Source organism: Bubalus bubalis, chromosome 8 (genome assembly GCF_019923935.1).
Source record: "Bubalus bubalis isolate 160015118507 breed Murrah chromosome 8, NDDB_SH_1, whole genome shotgun sequence".
Taxonomy (NCBI): domain Eukaryota; kingdom Metazoa; phylum Chordata; class Mammalia; order Artiodactyla; family Bovidae; genus Bubalus; species Bubalus bubalis.
Window position 1 is genome coordinate 10,130,511 of NC_059164.1, and position 24,968 is coordinate 10,155,478.

Genomic DNA, 24,968 nt, shown 5'->3' on the forward strand with positions numbered 1-24,968 from the left:
CAAGGTAAATGTCCAAGAACCAATTAGACAACTGACCTATAATAAAGATATAAAAGAGTTGATAGCATGGAGCAGGAGTTGGCAACATTTTCCTGTGAAGAGCCAGATGGCTGTGCAGATACTTTAGGTTTGTAGGCTATATGGTCTCGGTTGCAACTATTCAACTCTGTTGCAACACAAAAGCAGCCAAAGCCAGTATTTAAACAAGTGAATGTGGCTGTGTTCCAATAAAACTTTATTTAAAAGTAAAAGACAGGCTGGATTCGGCCCACGAGCTGTAGTTTGTCCACTGCTGGCATTGAGGAAGAGAGGGTTTATGAAGAGGTTCTTTTGATGACAATTCTCCCAAGCACCATGAGAATCTCATCCTGAGCCTGGGAGGTGGGGAGGAGGCTTCAGGAGGACCATGTGGAGTGCTTGATGCATCCCTTGACTGTATGGGGCATGTTGTTCTCAAGACTGGACGTTAGATGCACTCTATACCAACGGTAGAACAAACATCCATAAGTGCTTCTCATGTACCTGCCTAAGCTGGTCTAAGTTCAAAAGGATCACCTGGGAAGGTAAGAGGACTCCAACCGAGACTATTTCTCATAGAGCAGAACAAAACTTGGAACAGTATGGGAAGTGGCCCCAGAGAAATTATTGTGACTTGACATTCTCATCTCTAAATTGAGACTGTGTTTGAACAGAGGACTATTTTATGCCAAGAGTGAGCCAATAAGTTATGAAGTGGAAATTTCATGCAGGAGCAAAGGAAAAACCTCCTCCAGTGAAAAAAAATTGAATGGGATTGTTGAGGCAAAAACAGACAGCATTTCTTATTTGTTTTACAAATATTTTATAACAGAAAACTTCAAAAGCACAGTCCAAAGAGAAGAGCAGAGTCTGATGACCTCTCAGGCCCTCATAATACAGCGCTTGTTAACTCTGGTTCAATCTTGTTGCAGCTATAATGCCCATCTACTCTCTTTAATCCATCTCCGTATCCCATACACAGAATTACTTAGAAAAACATCCAATGTCTGTATTTCCTTTAAATTGGGAGTAAGATCCAGAGGTTTGATTTGATTCAGGTCCATTTATTTGATGAGACAGTCTCCGGGTTATAGTGTGCACTCCTATAGCGCTTCCAGGACAGTAATGTCTGCTTCTCTCTCAGCAATGTTAATATTGATCAGGATTTAGGACAGTTTGACTCATCTATTATAGTTTCTTTATCAGCTTTTTTAAAAAATCAGTTTTAGCAACCATTGATGATTTCCCAGATCCATAATTCTATTAGGGAAAAAGACATTTTGAGTACCTCTCATTGGTTGTGCATTGGTTATATGTATACTTGCTAGAACAATGGGATCCCCTGGATTGGGGACTCATTAGTCTTTTCACAAGAGTCCTTTTTATTCCTTAGCTTTGGAATTTTGCTGTATTTTTGTTTGTTTGGAGGCCTGTGAGCTTCTTAGCTATAGAAACAAAATTCACTTCTGCTCAATTGTCACCTACTTCATGAAAAGGAAGCCTGCTTCTCCAATCTACTTTGGTAAGATCTGCATACTTCTATGGGTATAACCTTCAGAGAACTGGTTGGTCCTCTGCTTTGAAAGATCCTTCAGTGCCAAGTACAGAGTACCTTCCCAGTCTGCCCAGTAAGATTACATGTTGTTGTTGAGAGGTTTTCACCTTTTTTGTGAAATGGTTTTGCAGATAATGTAATGTCTTGGTACCATAACCATTGTCTTTTGATTCTGAAAAATTTTCACATTTGAGAAGAAAGTAGACAATCTTCCTCAATCCATGCCTTGGTTGTTAATTGAGGGAATGGTGGGTTTCTGTGCAGCTGAATGAGTGCATTCACTGCTTCTCATTCCTTCCGTGTTGTTGAGTCATTAAGTCGTGTCCTGCTCTTCTGCGACCCCATGGGATGTAGCCCACCAGGTTCCTCTGTCCATGGGATTTCCCAGGCAAGAATATTGGAGTGGGTTGCCGTTTCTTTCTCCAGGGGATCTTCCCGACCCAGGGATTGAATGCGTGTCCCTTGCATTGTGTCCCTTGCTTGGCAGGCAGATTCTTTACCACTGAGCCACCTGGGAAGCCCAATTCCATCCGGCTCCTTCTTATTCTGCCCTCAGTGGTGGTGTCCAAACCAAGGAAGATATTTGATAGTTTTCACATCTCTTTTTCATCAAAATCTATGAGGGACTTACAACATGCTTACAAGGAAATATAAATACTGTATGAACAGGGCCAAAAAACTAGAGGCTGTATCTATAAATTTGCCAACTTAAAGTATGGTGGGAGGAGAGGGTAGGACAAACAGAGAGTAGCAATGACATATATACAGTATCATGTGTGAAACAGGAGACTAGGGGGAAACTGTATAACAGAGGGAGTCCAGTTTGGTGCTCTGCGATGACCAAATGTGTAAAATGGGTGGGGGGCAGGGAAGAGGGAGACTGAAAAGGGAAGGGATAATTATGACTGATTCACAGAAGAGACCACCACAACACTGAAAAGCAATTATCCTCCAATAAAAAAAATAAGTATACATCTTGGGTCTAAAAAATTAAGTGGTATTTTGTCCATATTCCTGGAGGGAGAAGGCCAAACTCTTAAATAATCTCAATGTCGTAAGCAAGTGGGCCTCCAATGGAAAATCCCAGGTAAAAAGACACTTTTTCTATGCTTCTACCACTTCTGAGTTGACCCAGAAAAGCAGGTGTGATGGGTATTGTGATTTTTTCATTGATTCCATATTCTATGTATAAACAATTATTTCCAGCTCGTCCCTTTAACCGAAGCAAAAGCTCTTGGACTTTTTTCTCCTTCCATACATCTCCACTCTGCCACAAGAAATTAATATCAGCTGTCTTTTCAAAACATTGATCAATTTTTCCTTTGTGAACAAGTCTGTTCATACTGTTACCTTTCCCAAGAAAGAAATAGGCAATTGGTTGCTTTGTACGATACATATGCTTATATTGTCCCCGAAAAGAATTTTCCAGTGACGAAGCATACTTTTCCATTAGTCTAGAATCTTGATCTAGTTGTTGGTTTTCTGGCCAGAATAAGAGGGAAGCTAGGAAATAAGGTTCTGGATACCGATACGACATTCCTGTTTGTTGTAAGAGTTCTCGAAGCTGATCTTTCAGTTTTTTAATTGGCTTCACTATTTTGGAGGTCGGTTTAATACAGTAGAGAATGATGTTGGCCAGGATGAAATTTTGCTTTTCCTTTGGCAGGATTTTGACAGTGCATTGTTCAAAGAGAAAAGTATATTTGCTCATTATATCTTCCATGGTGTGTATAGCATCTTCTTGAGCTTTGATAAGATATTCCAAGAGTCCAGAAAACTTGTCTGCTTTTAAAACTTCCAGGCTTCTCCGATACAGCTCTACCTGAAGTGGTACACTAAGCTTTGAACCAAAATCTTTGTTCTGTAATTCCTCTAAGGGGCCAAATACATCTGCATACTTCTTAAAATACCCAGCCACCTTTCTCCGAGTTTTGGCCTCTTCATTTTGCTTAATATTGTTCCTAGGTTTTAGAAGGACAAAGTATTCATCAAAAAAATCAAAGGACTTTTTCAAAGAAAATTTCAAATTGGTTAGGTAAGAAATAAAGTTCTTGAGGACTAATTTAAATTCATTGTTTGATTCTCCAGGAATATCTTTACTTCCTGATATAAAATTGATCATATCTCTTTTAGACAGTTCATTTTTATTGTCAAAAAAAGGAATGAACTGGAGCATCTGGATTGTGTAGAGCCCAACTTCTATCTCCCCTAGATAGCCAGCTGTATTGTAAGTATCATACCGCCTTTTTGACTTCTGATAAAACCTTTCCTTAACTTCATACTCTCTATCCTCACTTTGCTGTTGAGATTCCTTGAATGCATTTGAGGCCTGTACTGCTAAATCCAAAAGATCAGATAGCTCCCCAACAGAAATGCTCCTGTTTCTTTCATTATCTTCTATCCACCATCTTATTTTACTTTTGAAGACTTGACCCAGTGTATCTGAGATATAAGAATTGTCAGGTTCTATCTTTTTTGCTTTCTTTGCCCAGTGTAGAGCACTGTCAAAGTTCTTCTCTTTAATGTAGAAATGTCTTGTCAAGGCTTGGCAAATGAATGCATTTGGGTTGAACCGACGAATACCTTCAAGTAATACATTTTTAACTGCCACATTCCCTTCTTCTTTATGTAATGCTTCAATGAACGGGGAAAACCAAGTTCCTATTTCACCTTCATTTTCATTGCGCTGTCTTGTGAGCAGCAGTGTTTGCACATCTTCTAAAAATTTGCTTCTTCCTATTCCAGTATCATAGAACAAATTTTCTGTTAGCATGTCCAGCATAATTTGACTCTTATCCAAGCCATAGCTTATCTTCAATTCTTCCAGTGAACGAATGGCAATCAAAGGGTGAATAATGCGTACTCCACAGTAGTTCCCACATTCTACCACCTCTGTTTTTATTAGAATTGTAGAGTAGGTGCCCATTTTGTCTTCAAATTTTTCTGTTCCCCAGAAGGCTTTCTTGCTTGTGATTCCTAGGAACTTTTCACACTGTGATAGTGAAATGGTGGTATCTGGCACATATGAGTTAAGAAGGGCCAGAAAGGAAAAAAGCTTTGCTTCCTTGGTGGAAATATTTTGTTCTTTTAGGATATTCCTGACCACATCTTCTATGTACTTTTTATTAAAGTTGGTTTTCATAATCATGAAGGAATAAAAATCTTGAAAGTTTTTATGTTGGTCTTCAATTTCTTTCAATTTAAGCTCAAAAGCTCTCTGTTCCTTGGGAGACAGTTGTTGTATTAGGGCAATACTGTCTGAGATCTTTGCACTTTTTTCAGGATTCTGTGATCTCCTGCAATTTAGGATGATCACTAGAGGTTTCTCATATCGAATATACCTGTTAGCTACAGCTGTACGAATAGAAGCTTGCAGAAGGTAGACATTATCCTGTTCTTCAAAATCATCAACAAGCAGTAATATAGGTAAGTATTCCTGATTATTTGTTGTCCCATAGGTTATTAATTTAGTCACTTGTTCTCCAATTTCAGAAAAATCCACTGTCTTGTTTTTCAGCACAGCACATCTGAATTTCTTCCTTAGTTCCCAGAGAATATGCATAGCCAACGTAGTCCCACCACAGCCTGGATGATGATACAGATGAATAATTTTGACACATGTCGACTTAGAAGAATCTGCCCCTCTTTGAATCATTTCTTCAAGTTTTTCATATTTATCCCTTTTCACAAAAGGGGAAGAATAGTTTTCAGAAGAAAAGTAGAAATTCCACCATGTTACTTTGCCTCCTCGATAAAAATCTTCCTCTTTCAATGCTTTGAATTCAAGTAATTTTTTTTTGTCCTTCTCTAAGATTGTATCTTCACATTCATTTTCACAGAGAATTTCCAGAGCAGTCATGATGTCTTCTTCTTTTTTCAGAAGGACAGTAGATGAACCAATAGATGGTAAAAATCTCTTGGAAGATTGAGTCACAGATTTTAGCTTAAGAATAGTTCCATTTATCTCTTCAAGACTTAAAGAAGAAACACATTGGTTTGATAATTCATCTTGCTGTGTTGTTAATCTTGCTTCAAGTAGATCTTTCCATCCCTGACATATGCGTGAATTTACACAAATACACAATATATTTTCCATTCCTTTGAGATCTTGGTAGAAAGCACAGAAGGTCTCAATGAGGGGGTCTCTTGGGTCATCAACGGAGGAGAGTAATAGAAATACCACCAAAAACTTCCCTCTTGGCATTATGTCTTCTTGGGTAAGAAATGAAATCAGTTTCCTGACTTCAGATGCTTTTTGTCTTTGCCAGGAACTTGCATCTAAGGGTTTATACTCTTCACTGTCAAGATCTAACCGGCCATTGCAGAAAATCCAGCTGAGTTGTTGATAAAGATTCAGACTAGTAATCTTCTCAGTTGTGGTTTTCCCCTCCACATACAAACTTGGGAAGTGAAAATTTACTACTCGGGTTTCTTTGTATGCTTTGACCACACCCTCTCTCACAGATTCAGGATCAAACTCCAACACAGCAAACCATTTAATTTCCTTTAGGAAATCTAAGTGTTTGATTTGTGTAGGGTGGCATTTGTTTATTACAAGAATGTACCAGTCGTAGTATGAATTATCTAACAAATCCTGATTTCCTGTCAACAATTTAACAAGCTTTGGCCCCTCGCTCTCTTTTTTATTTGTTTTTACTCTGCATTTCTCTTCTGCCTCTTTCCTAGATTCCGCCAGTCTTTTCAAATCTAATTTGAATGCTTTGAAACCTGCATTATTATTTATGATGTTCTTAGAATTGGCCCCATCTCGCACAAAGACTGAGAAGTTTGGACTTTGTTTCCATATTGTGTTGCTGCAATTTTGCATTTTAATCTGGAAATAATCAACTTCACATTCAGAATATTTTGGAACAACATCCACTTCAATAACAAATCTGTTAGATAGAGTACTATTTGGCAGTAAAACTTCTACAAATCTTGGCTCTCGAATGCAGTTCTTTGCTTTTTGGACCTGATGGTCTTCAAAATATTGGTGGATCATCAGATTGAAGTGGTCAACGAGGGCTTCCTTGGTGATGGTGGTAAATTCCACGCCAACAATTTTTCCATGAGGTTTGTCCTTGACTCCAAGATGAATGGTGCCATTGGTACGTGAGTTCATACAAGCAGAAGCAAATCGGAAAACCTCATTGCTAAATTTCATTTTAGCTTGCATGGCTGTTTCTGTGTTTGTGAAGTCTTTGAATTCATGTATTGGATCAATGAGATTGAGTGGTCCTGTTTCAGGCTGTAGTTTAAAATTCAATTTGTAACGATATGGATCACTGAATTCATCAAAAGGGTATGCCATGCATGTCGGTTCTGTGGATGGCTGCTTTTTCTTTGTGTCATCTATTTCATCTTCCATGAACTCACTTTCCAGTGACTTAGAACCTTTAGTAACTGTACTCACCTTGGAGTCATCAACCTTACCTGATTTCTTTTTATTCTTTTGTTTGGAAGTCCCTCCATCTTTCTCCTGTGTTTTAGGAACACTTTTACTGCCTTTTTCGCTCTTACATGTCTGGAAAGGATCTCCAGAGGATGTCTCCAGCAACTCTTTGAAGAGCTGTTCTATTTGGATAGCTGGTCCAAATGTTATGCCCATAGTAACAAGGTGATCTTTAGTTAAGTACTTCAAGATTGCACCATTCACGTCTTGTGCAGTCAAAATTGCTCTGTGTTTTTGTTCAATTTTATGACTTTCTAACCACTGATTTACATCCTCTTTTGTCCAGTCATCTGTATTTTCTGGTAAGTTAAGTTGTGCTGCCATTCTGATACCTATGTATAGAAAAAGAAAAATTATTTAGTATTTTATAAAGAAATTAAAAAAATAATCAGTTAATTTTTCAGTTGACAATATGTGTGTGTCCTAGAAAATTGAAAATGGTGCAAAAGGATATACATGCCCTCTAATGACCCTCTTGAGAGGAAATTACCATTGTCAGTTTCTTCTATATCCTTCCAGAGAAATACTACCAAATAGAAATGCGTGAGCACTTTTTTCCATTCAAATGGCAACATACCATGCACAATTCTCTTTGCCTTGCCTTATTCATTAACTGCATCTTGGGGATACATATATGTGTGTGTGTGTGTGTGTGTGTGTATATATATATATATATATAGAGAGAGAGAGAGAGAGAGAGAGAGACAGAGAGAAGTTTCATCCTCCTTAATGGTTATTTTCTATAATGCATGTTAGCTCTATTGTTTATAAATATTCAATTCTGCTGTAGGAAATAAGAGAAACAAAAAAGGCTATATAAAACTAAAGAGAGATGGACATGTAAAATGAGAAGTATTTATGAAGCAAGGTATAGAAGCAAGTAGTTTGTGAAACATGTTATAATAGACATAGATAAAGTAAATAGAGCTGCTGCTGCTGCTAAGTTGCTTTAGTCATGTCCAACTCTGTGTGACCCACAGACGGCAGCCCATGTGAGTGTTAAACATAGTTAGGAAGAAACTGAAGGGCCAAATAGGTATTAAATATTCATGAAGCACTCTTGAAGCACTTTAAATGTTTAAATTTTTAATTGGGTCACCTACTGTTGACACCCATTCTGATCTTTTGTGTCCTGTAGTTAAGAAACAAACAAAATCCTGAGTAGCTTATCAGGCTAGTTGATGAGTTAGAGCTACAGTCAGGCATACATGCCCCTCTGCAGCTCTCTGATTGGAGCAAGTGGACGTCACTGACACAAGGTATCTTGTATTTGTTGATTTCCCTTGTAAAGACCTTAATTTTCATTCTCAAAACCACACAATCAGTGGAGAATGCTGACACTGCAGAGAAGGAGAGAGAGGGTATATGAACTTGTATAACTCAGGTAATAAGAGCCTTCCACCCTTCTTATATCGTATCCCAAGTGTGTTACCCATCTCTTCCCCACTGCTTTTTGTTGTGTATTTAATTGATTTAATAAAGATGTGCCTCAAACACCTGAGATTAATCTGTGAGCCATTCATTTCATGACTTCTGGGACAGCTTGCTGGGTAGTGAATTTAGAGGTTACTATTACATTCATGTAAATTTTTACATAATATTTGGTAATAGCTGATTCCTGGGCAGTAACAGATGGCATTACTATTAAATGGCATTACTATTTGGTATACAAATGGCAAACTACTATTTGGAAAATCATTGGCAATCTGGGTTACAGAAATATAGCAATGGTTAGGGAAAAAAACAATTAGACAATAATAGTTAGCTTTAAGTACAACCCCAAATGGCTCAAAAATGTGAGCTTTAAGTACAGCTTAAATAGTCAGCTTTAAGTACAATCCAAAAAATGGCTCCAAAAATGTGAGCCATTCCTATAAAATCACTATGGGAGAATCAAATCAACAAAGAAGAAAAGCCTGGGGGATAGTGGAAAATAGACTATGTAGGTACACTTCCATGAAATAATTAATACACAGCCATATTGCCTACAAGAGGCAGATACAAACTCAGGTCAGTATTTACTTTCCCTTCCAGACATAAAGCTGCCAGACCAATGGCCCAAGGTTAAAGCTATTATTCTCTGGTTACTAATTCCTGTATTCGTATTAAGTGAATAAAAGATACACCTTATCTTTTGCTATATCAACACAAAAACCGGCAAAGATATGCACAATTGATGGAAATTCTTACAATATTATGACAACCAGAAACCACAGAGATGTAATGCCTTCTAAAAAAGGTTAATTAGGTGAAATTTCTTTCAGTAATTTGGCCTGCAGATACTGAGTAGCTCAAATTTAAAATAAGCTGGGGAAAGAGAGAAAGAGAAGACGTGGGAAATTGTTTTAAGTGTACTAATTTTTAAAGTAAGCCCTTTTGTGGGACTATATCAAACTCAAAAACTATGCATCAAAGGACACAATGAATAGAATGAAAAGGTGACTTATGGAGTGGGAGAAAATATTTGTAAGGCATAGAGCTGATGAGGGGTTAATCTAGAATATGTTAAAAAAAAAATCTCCTACAACTGAACAACAACAAAACGAATAACCCGATTAAAAGTGAGCAAAAGACTGAAACATTTCTCCAAAGATGATATACAAATGACCAACAAGCACATGAAAAGATGTTCAACATCACTAATCATTCATTTCAGTTCAGTTCAGTTCAGTCGCTCAGTAATGTACGACTCTGTGACCCCATGAATCGCAACACGCCAGGCCTCCCTGTCCATCACCAACTCCTAGAGTTCACTCAGACTCACGTCCATCGAGTCGGTGATGCCATCCAGCCGTCTCATCCTCTGTCGTCCCCTTCTCCTCCTGCCCCCAATCCCTCCCAGCATCAGAGTCTTTTCCAATGAGTCAACTCTTCGCATGAGGTGGCCAAAGTACTGGAGTTTCAGCTTTAGCATCATTAGAGAAATACGAACCTAAAACACAATACTCTATCATTTCACATCTATTATGATGCTGCTGCTGCTGCTAAGTCGCTTCAGTCGTGTCCGACTCTGTGCGACCCTATTATGATGACTACTATTAAAAACCTCCAGAAAATAACAAGAATTAGTGAGGACAAGGTGGAGAAAGTAAAGGACACTTTGTGCACTACAGGTGGGAATATGAAAAGATGCAACCTACACAACCTGCCTTAAGAGAATGGTGAAGGAAGTTCTCTAAACAGAAAGAAAACAATAAGAGAAGGAACCTTGGTATATTAGGAAGGAGAAAAGAACACAGTAAGCAAAAAAGCTGGTAAATATAATAGGCTTCTCTTTGGTTTTTAAAACTTATGTTTGATTTTTAAACCACTGTCTGATATGGTTCTAAATGTATTTAGTGAAAATATTTAAGATCATTATACATGACAGGGTTAGGGGATACGAAGATTTCTATGCTTCACTCAAGCAGGGAAAAAAAACCCCACCATTGAACTATCATAAGTTATGTATACATAATGTAACATCTACAGAAACCAATAAAAAAGTTATACCAAGTTTCCGTCACACATATGAATTTGACAACTCAAATGAAATGGAACAATTCCTCAAAAAACAAACTTCTGTAGTCCATTTAATATGAAACAGATTATTTGAATGGTCCCATAACTTAAAAGAAAGCTAGATTTTTAATTTTAAAGATCTCCCTACAAAGAGAAATTTCCAGGTCTATATAGATTTACTGAAGAATTCTACCAAACATTTAAAGAATTAACACTGATTTTATATAATCTCTTCTAGAACATAGTAAAAGAGGGAATTCTTCTCAATTCAGTTTGTGAAGCTGGTAGTACCCTACTAGCCAAGCCTCTGCAAACCCAGCCTTGAGGTGAGCGTCAGTGAACCAAGACTCCTGCCTCACCCTAGTAACAAGACAGTTACCGGAGACCCCAGGCTCAAGGTAGTCTCCTGCAGAATCAGGTTCCTGCCTTACTCCAGGACTGGGCCCGCTCCTATGAACCTAGGCTCTCTGTTTGCCCAGGTGCTGGGCTGGGCTCTATGGACACAGACTCCAGACTGGTTCCTTTGGAGTCAGGCTCCTGGCCTGCCCCAGATTCCAGACTGGCTCCTGAGGACCTGGGCACATGGCCAGCCCGTGTCAGGCTGCACGTTATGGACCCAACCTTCAGGCCAGTGTCAGTGGCCCCAGGCTACAGGCCAAATTCTGCTGCATCAGTCCACCACCAGGACTTCAGGGGCCAGGGTTACCCGTGGACCCAAATGCCAGCCCACCCTTATAAACCCAAGCACTAGTCCAGCCCAGCCACTGACCCAGGCACCAGGCCTGCCCACTTGAGGATGCCAGCATCAAGCTCATCTTCAGAATCTACCAGACAATTCACCTACAGTCTCTGGACAAGGTGACTGGAGAAGGCCTTTTTCTGCCTAAGCCCAATCTGTGAAGACTGGAAGAGGTGCTTACTTCTTCAAATGTGTAGACAATAATGCAAGGCCACAAGAATTAGGAATAATCAATGAAGCATGACACCATCAAAGGAAACTAATAAAGCTCCAATAAATGACCCTAAAGAAATGAAACTCAATGAACTACCTGATAAATGCTTTCGAATAATCTTCATACAAAATTCTGTGAACTACAATAAAACACAAACAAAATTAGTAAAACAATGAATGAAGAAAATGAGAGGTTCAACAAAGAAACAGTGACCATTAAAAACAAACAGAAATCCTAGCATTGCAGAACACAATGATTAAATTGAAGAATTCAATAGAAAGCTTCAATAGCGGACTCATCCAAGCAAAAGATTCAGTGAACTTGTGAAGACAATACATTTGAAATTTTCCATTCAGAAGAACAAAAAAAAAAAAAAAAAAAAAGAAAAGAAAAAGAAAAAAGAATGAAAAAGAGTGAAAAAAGAGCCTATGTGCATTATCGGATACCATCAAATGTAACAATCCATTCATTGTTGGAATCCAAAGAGAAGAGAGGAAGAAAAAGGCAGAAGGTTTATTTAATGAAATCATGGCTGATATGACCCAGCAATCCCACTGCTGGGCATACACACTGAGGAAACCAGAACTGAAATAGACATGTGTACCCCAATGTTCATTGCAGCACTGTTTACAATTAGCTAGGACATGGAAGCAACCTAGATGTCCACTGGCAGATGAATGGATAAGAAACTTGTGCTACATATACACAATGGAGTATTACTCAACTATAAAAAAGAACACATTTGAGTCAGTTCTAATGAGGTGGATGGAACTGGAGCCTATTATACAGAGTGAAGTAAGACAGAAAGAAAAACACAAATACAGAATATTAACACCTATATATGGAATTTAGAAAGATGGTAACGACAACCCTATATGCAAGACAGCAAAAGAGACACAGATGTAAAGAACAGACTTTTGGACTCTGTGGGACTCTGAGGGTGGGATGATTTGAGAAAATAGCATTGAAACATGTATATTACCATATGTGAAATAGATCGCCAGTCCAATTTCAATGCATGAAACAGGGCACTGAAAGCCAGAGCACTGGGACAACCTGGAGGGATGGAGTGGGGAGAGAGACGTGAGGGGGGGTTTGGGAAGGGAGGGCACATGTACACCCATGGCTGATTTATGTCAATGTATGGCAAAAACCACCACAATATTGTAAAGTAATTAGCCTCCAATTAAAATTTTTTTAAAAAAGAAGTCATGTCTGTGAACTTCCCAATTGTTTGTGGGGAGGGGGGGAGGGGTAGAGATTTGGACATTGACGTTCCTGAAGCTCATAGATTTCCCCAAGAGTTCTGATACAAAAAGATCTTCTCTAAAACACATAATAAGACTAAAATCAAAGACAAAGAATTTTAAATGCAGCAAGAGAAAAAAATCCCACCTACAGGGGAACCCACATAAGACTATCAACAGATTTCTCAGCAGAAATCTTACAGGCCAGTAAGAGACTGGGATGACATATTCAAAGTGCTAAAGGACAAGGGTTAACCATGAATACTTAAGAAACTTTCAAGTTGTCCTTCAGAAATGAAGGAGAGATAAGGACTTTCCCAGACCAAAACAAACAGACTGTAGAGTTAGTCACCACTAAACCTGTCTCACAAGAAATGCTAAAGGGAGGCCTTTGAGTTGTAACAAAAACACGCTGACAAATGAAAAGAATATGGAGTATGACACTTAGTGTAATGGTGAAAATATAGTCACACCCAGAGCACGCCGGCACTGTAGTGGTGGTAGATGAATCACTTTCAACTCTGATACAAAGGAAAAGACAAAAGTGCTAAAAAATAACTGTGAGCAAAATAATGTGTTTATGGATACAATATGAATAAAAGATGTAAACTGTGGCATTAATAACACAAAATGTGGAGGGGTAAGTTAAAGTGTAGAGTTTTTGTATGTGGGTGAAGTTAAGTTGTTATAAACTTAAAATAGACTGTTATATCTATAGGATAAATAATGTAAAGCTTCATGATTACTACAAGTAAAAAACCTGTAGTAGAGATACAAAGGGCTTCGCAGGTGGTGCTAGTGGTAAAGAACCTGTCTGCCAATGCAGGAGACTTAAGAGACTTGGGTTTGGTCTCTGGGTCAGGAAGATCCCCTGGAGGAGGGCATGGCAACCCACTCCAGTACTCTTGCCTGGAGAATTCCATGGACAGGGGAACCTGGCAGGCTATAGTCCATAGGGTTGCAGAATTGGACATGACTGAAGCAACTTAGCACACAAGCATGCACAGATATACACAACATAAAAAGAAAGAGGCCAAAGCATACCTCTACAAAAAGTCATCAAATCACAAAGGAAGACAGCAAGAGAGGAAGGAAGAAAGAAACAAAGGAATTACAAAACAGCCAGAAAACAACAAACAGAATGGCAACAGCAAATCCTGTGTGCATGTGTGTGCAGTCACTCAGTCGTGTCTGACTCTTTGCAACCCCATGGGCAGTAGACCACTAGGCTCCTCTGTCCATGAGATATTCCAGGCAAGAATATTGGAGTAGGTTACCATTGCCTGCTCCAGGAGATCTTCCTGACCCTGGGATCAAATCCATGTCTCTTGTATCTCCTGAAGAGAGAGATTCTTTACCTCTTTATCTATCAATAATTACTTTTAAATATAAAAGAATTAAAGTATCCAATCAAAAGATATAGTGTGTTTGAATGGATTAGAAAAAAATCAGATCTGAAAGTGATATGCTGTCTTTTCAAGAGACTCATTTTAGGACATAGATGCACTGAAAGTGAAGGGATGGAAAGACATATTCCAGGCAAATAGCAACGAGAAGAAGGCAGGAGTTGTTATAATTATACAAGATGGACTTTAAGTCAAAATAGTCAAACGAGACAAAGAAAGTTACTATATAATGATAAAGCAGTCAATTCATCAAGATGATAATATATAATGCACCAAAATTTAGGTACTTCAGTGTACCTAAAAATAAAGCAAGTATCAGTAAAACTAAATGGGAGGAATAGACATATACAATAATAGTAGGTGACTTCAATATCCCAGTTTTAACAATGGATAGATCATTCAGACAAAATATCTATAAGGAAATGGCATACCTAAACAACACCATAGGACAAATGGATCTAACAGACATATTCAGTACGTTCCATCCAAGAGCAACAGCATACACATTCTTCCAACGTACACATGGAACATTTTCCAGGATAGATCTTATATTAGTTCACATAAGAAGTCTTAACAAATTTAAGAAGCTTGAAGTCCACATCAAGTGTCTTTTCTGACCACAATGAAATGAAACTAGAAATCAATAATAGAAGGAAAGTTGTATAATTCATAAATATGTGGAAGTTAAATAACATACTTCTGACCAACCATTTGGTCAAAGAAAAAGTCAAAAGGGATATCAAAAAATATCTTGAGACAAATAAAAGTGGAAACAACACACCAAAACTTATGAGATGCAGCACAAACAGTTCTAAGAGAGTGTTAATAGTGACAAAGGCCTACATTACGAAAGATCGCAAATAAGCAGCCCAATGTTATACCTCAAGAACAAACTCAACCTAAAGTTCACAGAAGGAATGAAACAATAAAATCAGAGAAGGAATAAGTGAAATAGAAACTAGAAGAACCATGGAAAAGGTCATATTTTCCCACTGCCAGACCGCTGGACTGGAAGGACTGGTGTGGGGCTCAGAATCTCACTCCCATGAGAAAACCTGTGTAATATAATTATTCTCTTATCTGTGGGTCACCCACCTGGGGGGATAGGCTTTAGTTGTTGTTATATCTTTAGTTGTAGAGGATCTTCTCTAGTAGCTTTCAGTGTTTTTCAATGACAGTTGTTCTGCAGATAGTTCTTCAGATGGTGATTTGGGTGTGTTCAGGAGGTGAGCTTAGGGTCCTTCTACTCCACTATATTCAAAAGAAGATCTTTGCGTCAATACCAAGTTTCTTAAAAATAGTTTGTATCTCGAAGCAGCAGGGCATGAAGGAAATAACACTGCAAAGAGAAAAGAAGACCAGCCAAATCAGTGACGGAACCATCAATCTTCTCTTGCTACTAAGAGCTATTGTTTTATAACATAAACAAAATTGACAAACCTTGAGCTAGACTCAGAAACAAGTAGAGAAAACTCAAATATATAAAATTACAAATGAAAGAGAGATGTTACAGCTGATATTACAGAAATGCAGAGAATATTAAGAGACCACTATGAACATTTATATGCCCCAAATTGGACAATGTAGAATAAATAAATAAATTCTTAGAAACATACAAACCATCAAGACTGAATCATGAATAAAGAATCTGAACAGACCAATGAGTAAGGAGTTTAAATCAGTAACTGAAACCTCCCAGACCAATAATGAGTAAGCAGTTTGGACTGGTAATTGAAACCTCACCAAAAAGGAAAAATCTCGCATCTCATGGCTTCACCAGTGAATTCTGCCAAATATTTAAAGAAGAATTAATGTTAATTCTTCTTAAATTCTTCCAAAAAACAGAAAAGGAGGGAACAGTTATAAGTACATTTTATGAGGCCAGCCTAATGATGATACCAAGGCCACTTAAGGACAGTACAAGAAAAAGGAAGTTATAGACCAATATCACTGATGAACATAAATGTTAAGAATCATCAACAAAATACAAACAAATGTAGTTCAACAGAACATTATAAGCATTATAAAGATCATATACCATAATCAAATGGGATTTATCTCTGGGATGGAAGAATGGTTCAAGATATGCAAACCAATAAATGCAACATACCACATTAAAAGAATGAAGGATAAAAACCATATGATCATCTCAATAGATCCAGAAAGAGTATTTGATGAAATTCTTTACTTGTACCATATGATAAAAATTCAACAAATTTGGTATAGAAGGGTTAGGGGTTATTACCTAAATGCAACAAAGGCCATATATGATAAGCTCATGGCTAACATCATACTCAGTAGTGAAAAACTGAATGCTTTTCCTCTAAGATTAAGACAAGAATTCCCACTCCTAGCACTTTCCTTCTATATAAAACTAAAAGTCCTAGCCAGAGCAATTAGCAGAAAAATAAATAAAGGCCTCCAAACAGGAAAAGGAAGAAGCAAAATTGTTTCTGTTTGCAAAGATATTATACACATAAAAACTTGTGTGTGTGTGCTTAGTTGCTCAGCTGTGACTGTTTGAGACCCCATGGACTATAGGCCACGAGACTCCTTTGTCTGTGGGGATTCTCCAAGCAAGAATAATGGAGTGGGTTGCCATGCTCTTCTCTAGGGGATCTTCCTAACCCAGTGATTGGACCCAGGTCTCCTGCATTGGAGATGGATTCTTTACCATCTAAGCCTCCAGGGAAGCCCATAAAACCTTCAGTCCAGTTCAGTCGCTCAGTCGTGTCCAACTCTTTGTGACCCCATGAATCGCAGCACGCCAGGCCTCCCTGTCCATCGCCAACTCCTGGAGTTCACTCAGACTCATGTCCATCGAGTCAGTGATGGCATCCAGCCATCTCATCCTCTGTCGTCCCCTTCTCCTCCTGCCCCCAATCCCTCCCAGCATCAGAGTCTTTTCAATGAGTCAACTCTTCGCATGAAGTGGCCAAAGTATTGCAGTTTCAGCTTTAGCATCATTCCTTCCAAAGAACACTCAGGACTGATCTTTAGAATGGACTGGTTGGATCTCCATGCAGTCCAAGGGACTCAAGAGTCTTCTCCAACACCACAGTTCAAAAGCATCAATTCTTCGGTGCTCAGCTTTCTTCACAGTCCAACTCTCACATCCATACATGACCACTGGAAAAACCATAGCCTTGACTACACAGACCTTTGTTGGCAAAGTAATGTCTCTGCTTTTGAATATGCTATCTAGGTTGGTCATAACTTTCCTTCCAAGGAGTAACTAAAACCTTAGAAATCACCACCAAAAAAAGAGAGAAAGCCTTTAGAATAAAAAAACAAATTAGGAAAAGGTACAGGATACAAAATCAGTATTAAAAAGCTGCGTTTCTACACACTAACACTAACTATAAACTATCTGAAAAAGATTAAAATGAGCTCACTTACAGTAGCGCAAAAATTACTCAGGGATACATTTAAATAAGGAGGTGAAAGAGCCATACACTGAACACTGTGGAACACTGATGAAAGAAACTGAAGAAGACACAAATAAACAGAAAGGTATCCTGTGTTATGAATTAGAAGAATATTATTAAAATGTTTATACTACCCAAATCAATTAGAGATTCAATGCAATACTTATAAAAATTCCAATGAAATTTTTCAAAAAAATAGAAAAAAAAGCCTAAAACTCATATGGAACTACAAAAGACCCATGAAAAAGTGATCTTGAGTAGAAAACACAAATTGCTTAAAGACTTAACTCTAAGACCTGAAACCAAAAAACTAGAGATGAAAATAGAGGAAAATCTTCTTGACATCAGTCTGAGCAACAAGCTTTGGATATGACCCCAAAAAACACAAACAATGAAAGCGGACACAGACAAATGGACTGCAAACTAAAAAACTAAAAAACTTCTGCACAGCAAAAGGAACAATCTACAGAATGAAAAGGCCCCCTATGGAATGAGAGAAAATACTGGCAAACCCTATTTCAGTTCAGTTCAGTTCAGTTCAGTCGCTCAGTCATGTCCAACTCTTTGCGATCCCATGGACTGCAGCACTTCAGGCTTCCCTGTCCTTCACCAGCTCCTGGAGTTTGCTCAAACTCATGTCCATTGAGTCGGTGATGTCATCCAACCATCTCATTCTCTGTCGCCCCCTTCTCCTCCAAAATACATAAGGAACTCAAACTACTCAATAGCAAGAAAACAAACAATCTAATTTGAAAAATAAAGAACCCAAACAGACTTTTCTCAAACGAAGACACGCAAATGGCCAACAGATATAGGAAAAAAGTGTTTAACATCACTAATCATCAGGGAAATACAAATCAAAATCAAAATGAGGTAACCCCTCACACTTGTTAGATGGCTATTATTCAAAATAAAACTGATAACGAGAGCTGGTGAGGATGTCGAGAAAACACTTGTACATTGCTAGTGGCGATGTAAACTGGTACAGCCATTATGGAAAACAGTATGGAGATTCCTCAAAAAATTAAAAACAGAATTACTCTGTGATCCAGCAATCTCACTTCTGACTATATGTCAGAAAGAAATGAAATAAGTATTTTGAAGGGACAGTTGCACGCCCACGTGCATTGTAGCAAATAAACATATTTACAATAGCTATGAGTAAGAAGGAAATCCTTCTATTTGTGACAATATAGATGAAACTGAAGGACATTATGCTAAGCGAAATAAGACAGAAAGAGAAAGACAATTACTGAATGAGCTCACTTATATGTGGAATCTAAGAAAACAACCACTTCCTCTTCAAAGTTGAACTCAGACAACAGAGGTTACCAGGTGCTGGAGTGGGGAAGGGGATGGGCAAATTGAAAATGAGGGGAAGGAAAACCATATTCTGGACAAATTGAAATAAGAAAACCTGGAGTAGCGATACTTTTATCAGACAAAATATACTTTAAAAGAAAGACTACAACAAAGGACAAGAAAAAAAGAACAGTACATAAAGATAAATCAATACAACAAGAAGAGGTAACAATTGAAAATATAGATGCAGCCAACATGAAAAGAAAGTGTTAGTCACTCAGTCATGTCTGACTCTTTGCGACTCCATGGACTGTAGCCTGCCAGGGTCCTCTGTCTGTGGAATTCTCCAGGCAAGAATACTGAAGTGGGTAGCCATTCCCTTTTCCCGGGCATCTTCCTGACCCAAAGATCGAACCTGGGTCTCCTACATTGCAGGTGCATTCTTTACCATCTGAGTCACTAGGGAAGCCCAACATCAGTTCAGTTCAGTTCAGTCGCTCAGTCATGTCCGACTCTTTGTGACCCCATGAATTGCAGCCCGCCAGGCCTCCCTGTCCATCACCAACTCCAGGAGTTCACTCAAACTCATGTCCATCGAGTCAGGTGATGCCATCCAGCCATCTCATCCTCTGTTGTCCCCTTTTCCTCCTGCCCCCAATCCCTCCCAGCATCAGAGTCTTTCCAATGAGTCAACTCTTCGCATGAAGTGGCCAAAGTACTGGAGTTTCAGCTTTAGCATCATTCCTTCCAATGAACACCCAGGACTGATCTCCTTCAGGATGGACTGGTTGGATCTCCTTGCAGTCCAAGGGACTCTCAAGAGTCTTCTTCAACACCACAGTTCAAAACCATCAATTCTTTGGTGCTCAGCTTTCTTCACAGTCTAACTCTCACATCCATACACGACCACTGGAAAAACCATAGCCTTGGCTAGACAGACCTTTGTTGGCAAAGTAATGTCTCTGCTTTTTCATATGCTATCTAGGTTAGTCATAACTTTCCTTCCAAGGAGTAAGCGTCTTTTAATTTCAAGGCTGTAATCACCATCTGCAGTGATTTGGGAGCCCACAAAAATCTATTTCCCATGAAGTGATGGACCAGATGCCATGATCTTAGTTTTCTGAATGTTTAGCTTTAAGCCAACTTTTTCACTCTCCTCTTTCACTTTCATCAAGAGGCTTTTTAGTTCCTCTTCACTTTCTGCCATAAGGGTGGTGTCATCTGCATATCTGAGGTTATTGATATTTCTCCCGGCAATCTTGATTCCAGCTTGTGTTTCTTCCAGTCCAGCGTTTCTCGTGATGTACTCTGCATATAAGTTAAATAAGCAGGGTGACAATATACAGCCTTGATGTACTCCTTTTCCTATTTGGAACCAATCTGTTGTTCCATGTCCAGTTATAACTGTTGCTTCCTAGCCTGCATACTGATTTCTCAAGAGGCAGGTCAGGTGGTCTGGTATTCCCATCTCTTTCAGAATTTTCCAGTTTATTGTGATCCACACAGTCAAAGGCTTTGGCATAGTCAATAAAGCAGAAATAGATAGTTTTTCTGGAACTCTCTTGCTTTTTCCATGATCCAGTGGATATTGGCAATTTGATCTCTGGTTCCTCTGCCGTTTCTAAAACCAGCTTGAACATCTGGAAGTTCACGGTTCACATATTGCTGAAGCCTGGCTTGGAGAATTTTGAGCATTACTTTACTAGCGTGTGAGATGAGTGCAATTGTGTGGTAGTTTGCGCATTGTTTGGCATTGCCTTTCTTTTGGATTGGAATGAAAATGGACCTTTTCCAGTCCTGTGGCCACTGCTGAGTTTTCCAAATTTGCTGGCATACTGAGTGCAGCACTTTCACAGCATCATCTTTCAGGATTTGGAATAGCTCAACTGGCATTCCATCACCTCCACTAGCTTTGTTCGTAGTGATGCTTTCTAAGGCCCACTTGACTTCACATTACAGGATGTCTGGCTCTAGGTCAGTGATCACATGATCATGATTATCTGGGTTGTGAAGATCTTTTTTGTACAGTTCTTCTGTGTATTCTTGCCACCTCTTCCTAATATCTTCTGCTTCTGTTAGGTGCATACCATTTCTGTCCTTTATTGAGCTCATCTTTGCATGAAATGTTCCCTTTGTACACAACATAGGAACACCTAAATACATGCAGCAAATATTAACAAACATAAATTGAAACTAATACTATAGTATTATGGGACTTTAGCATCCCACTTATGTCAGTGGACAGATTATCCAGACAGGATATCAATAAAGAAACATGGGCCTTAAACAATACACTAGATGGGAAAGGATCATAAACATGATCAAGTGGGATTTATCCCAGCAATGCAGGAATGGTTCAATATCTGTAAATCAATCAATGTGAAAGACCATATCAACAAGTTGAATAATAAAAATGATCTGATCAACTCAAAAGATTCAATAAAAGGTTTTGACAATCCATTAATGATTAAAAAAAAAATACTCAATGTAGCAGGCGTGGAAGGAACATGTGCTGTGCTTAGTCGCTCAGTCGTGTCCAACTCTTTGTGACCCCATGGACTGTAGCCCACCAGACTGCTCTGTCCTTGGAATTCTCCAGGCAAAAATACTGGAGTGGGTTGCCATGCCCTCCTCTAGGGGATCTTCCTGACCCAGGGAACATATATCAACATAATAAGAACCATATAACACAAACCTACAGTCAACATCAAACTAGTAGTGAAAAGCTGAAAGCATTCCCTCTAAGATCAGGAACAAGACAAGGATGCCTACTCTTGCTACTTTTATTTAACATAGCATTGGAAATACTAGTGACGGCAATTAAACAAGAAAAAGAAATAAAAGTCATCGAAACTGGATATGAAGAAGTAAAACTGTCCTTTGAATTCTACCCACATAACACTATGTATAGAAGATAACATAATACTATGTATGCTGCTGCTGCTGCTGCTAAGTCGTTTCAGTCGTGTCCAACTCGGTGCGACCCCATAGATGGCAGCCCACCAGGCTCCCCCGTCCCTGGGATTCTCCAGGCAAGAACACTGGAGTGGGTTGCCATTTACTCCTCCAAGGCAGGAAAGTGAGAAGTGAAAGTGAAGTTGCTCAGTCGTGTCCGACTCTTAGCGACCCCATGGACTGCAGCCTACCAGGCTCCTCCGTCCATGGGATTTTCCAGGCAAGAGTACTGGAGTGGGGTGCCATTGCCTTCTCCAATACTATGTATAGAAGAACCTAAAATGCCACCAAAAAAACTATTAGAACTAATAAATGAATTCAGTAAAATTGCAGGATATAAAATTAATATACGGAAATCTGTTGTGTTTCTATATATTAACAACAAACTATCAGAAGAGAAATAAAGAAAACAATCCCATTTATACTTGCATCAAAAATAATAAATGGGTAGGAATAAATCTAAGGAGGTAAAAGACCTGTACACTGGGAACCACGTGCCACTGATCCAACAAAACGGATGGAGAGAGAGAGCGTGTCCATGTGCTGGAAGAATTAATGTTGTTATAATGGCCATACGACCCAAGGCAATCGACAGATTCAATGCAATCCCTATCAAAATAGCAAAGGCATTTTTCACAGAGCTAGAACAAATAGTTCTAAAATTTGTATGGAACCATAAAAGACCCTGAAGTATTTTTCTCTAATATAGTAAGTAGGAAGAAGAAAACACAGAGATTTGAATGTTTCCTACACCGAAATACATGATTTTCCCATTGCATATGCAGATGAAACTTGCAAAAATAATTTTTCAATTCTATATACTTTACTAAAACTGTCCCCAAAATTTGGTTCTGAGCTTTTTAGCAACTAGTATTTAAAAAAGGAACTTGTTAATTGATTGTTAGTTGATTGATCAAACACATATATATTTATCAGCTGTAGGGTTAACTTTAGGGCTGGTTCGTTCTTCTAAAGGAAAAGGAAACTGAAGAGTAGGGTTTTAATCAGAACTGTATTTCCCTCACCCTCTGGTACTACCTTGTTCCTTATTTTGGAGAAAATCAGACATAAACCCAAGATTTTTACCAGGAAAGAGGAAGGCTGTTATAATTTCAAGTAGTCTGTCTTCCTGTAGTCTGTCTACAACTCTATCACTATTTCTGTCTCTGTCTGTTTATAATACATATCATCTGACACTAATATCTGAGGATTTATCAGGGAGTTTTATTTTCTGGCAACTCCTTAGAGTAGATTTGTAGAAAGTACATTTTAAAAATTTCATTATATGTTCTTTTTGAAGATGCTGCTAATGCCATGGGGGAGTTAATCAATAAAAATACCTCTAAAGGAAAAGTGCCTTTAGTTTTCAACTGCATCTTTTATGGAGTGTGGTGACTCCTTTTCAATTAATATAAAGCACACAGTGTCACAACAGAGAACAGTCTAGGCTAAAAAAAATTTAGGCTTAAAATATTATTTTTTGGAATATATTTCAATTTTCTAATTGAGAGATAGATTCCTTCCTACTCAATAAAATGATGCTATAGATAGTAATAATACTGTTAATAAGCCCAATAGATATTGTACTCACCCAGATTTTTCTTGCAAAGTTCTTCTACATAAATGACAGGAAAAACATGTATTTCAGTGTAGGAGGCATTCAAATGTCTGTGTTTTCTTCTTACTGCTAGGTTACAGAAAAATACTTTTTTGGTTTTTATGCACTTTTCTCCTCTGCTTTCCCTTCAGTCTGAGCTCTAATTGGCTCAGAAATGGCAGTATTTCTCAGTATGGGTGTGCCGAAACTGGAAGGTGGGGAGAAGGAAGTCTGCAGATTTGATTTCAGTTTCATTTCTTGAGATCTGCAGTTACTGTGACTTTTTTCTCTCTCTGAAAGGAATCCTTCAGTAAACCATTACTCATCCACCTTTCTGGTGTGTGTGATTAGAATTCAAAGGTTAAAATCTGTTCTTTGCTTGAGACTTTTGAGGGCTGCCAAGAGCCCAGAACTTGAGTAGGACTTTAAGCTGGCATTTCACTGGTTTTCTTGGGTGCTCTATCCATCTGTCTCTGTTTTCCCAAAGAAAGGAGTGGCTTTCAGGGCCTTTTGGGAGCTCCCTAGGGACTTCCCAGGTGGTACTAGTGGTAAAGAACCCACCTACAAAGCAGGAGACAAGAGATATGGGTTCGATCCCTGAGCGGAGAAGACCCCTTGGAGGAGGAAATGGCAACCCACTCCAGTATTCTTGCCTGGAGAAGCTCATGGACAGAGGAGCCTGGTCAGATAAAGTCCATGGGGTCGCAAAGAGCTGGACGTGAATAAGTGACTTAGCACGTTCATGTTCACATGAATCCCAAAGCCCTCCAGGTTAGTTCTGCAGGGTGGACCAGGGTAGGGTAGGGCCCCCAGTGGCCACCCTGCTTGGATTCATCTTTTCTAACGTCTGACTCAGTGACAGGCACAGAACTGCCTGAGAGTGGCAAAGATAGTTAGCCTTTAAAAATTAAAAGCAAGTGGCACGGCTTCCTTGGAGGCTCAGTGGTAAAGAATCCACCTGTCAATGCAGGAGACACAGTTTTGACCCCTGGTCTGGGAAGATTCCCCACGCTGCAGAGCAACTAAGCCCGTGAGCTAAAACTACTGAGCCCATGCTGCAGAGTCCATGAGCTGCGACTACTGAGCCCATGTTCTGCAACCGCTGAAGCCCGCGTGCCCCAGAGCCTGTGCTCCGCAACAAGAGACGCCACCACAATGGGAAGCCAGAGCGCCTCAACTAGAGAGAGTAGCCCTGGCTCATGGTGACTAGAGAACAGGCGCACAGCAATGAAGACCCAGTGTAACCAAAGACAAATAAAAATTCTAAAAAGCAAAAAAAAAAAAATAATAATAATAATAGCAAGTGTTAACATGTATTATGTGAACTCAATTAGCTCTTGGCTTCCACAGACTGGCTTCATATGTTTTTTAAGCATTTATTGGGCATAATCTGTGTACTGGACACTGTTGTGCTTTCTACCACTTATTTCCTCTTCACCACAATCCTCTGAGGTAGATGCTATTATTATTTCCATTTTACAGCCGAAGAAACTGAGGCACAAACTGTTAAATAATCTCTCTCTCTCCCCTCTTGCCTTCCTCCTCCTTTCTTTC

The 24,968-nt window shown here is 38.9% G+C and overlaps 1 protein-coding gene across 5 annotated transcripts in view; it reads right to left on the reverse strand.

Moving 5' to 3' along the window:
* Positions 1-218: 218 nt before the first annotated feature.
* LOC102403665 (sterile alpha motif domain-containing protein 9) overlaps positions 219-24,968 on the reverse strand; it is a 40,226-nt gene continuing 15,476 nt past the window's right edge. The window contains exons 1-5 of one of the 5 annotated variants that reach the window (XM_044946429.2): positions 23,409-23,595; positions 15,228-15,471; positions 11,576-11,618; positions 8,129-8,365; positions 219-7,357 (exon numbers count right to left, since the gene is read on the reverse strand). In XM_044946429.2, the coding sequence (XP_044802364.2) occupies positions 2,610-7,357; positions 8,129-8,365; positions 11,576-11,603 (5,013 nt within the window). In that variant the 5' untranslated portion in view covers positions 11,604-11,618; positions 15,228-15,471; positions 23,409-23,595 and the 3' untranslated portion in view covers positions 219-2,609. Of the gene's footprint in view, positions 7,358-8,128; positions 8,366-11,575; positions 11,619-12,461; positions 12,536-15,227; positions 15,472-23,408; positions 23,596-24,968 lie in introns of those variants that run through there. The other 4 variants (XM_044946430.2, XM_006078322.4, XM_025290851.3 and 1 more) reach the window with 4 other exon arrangements.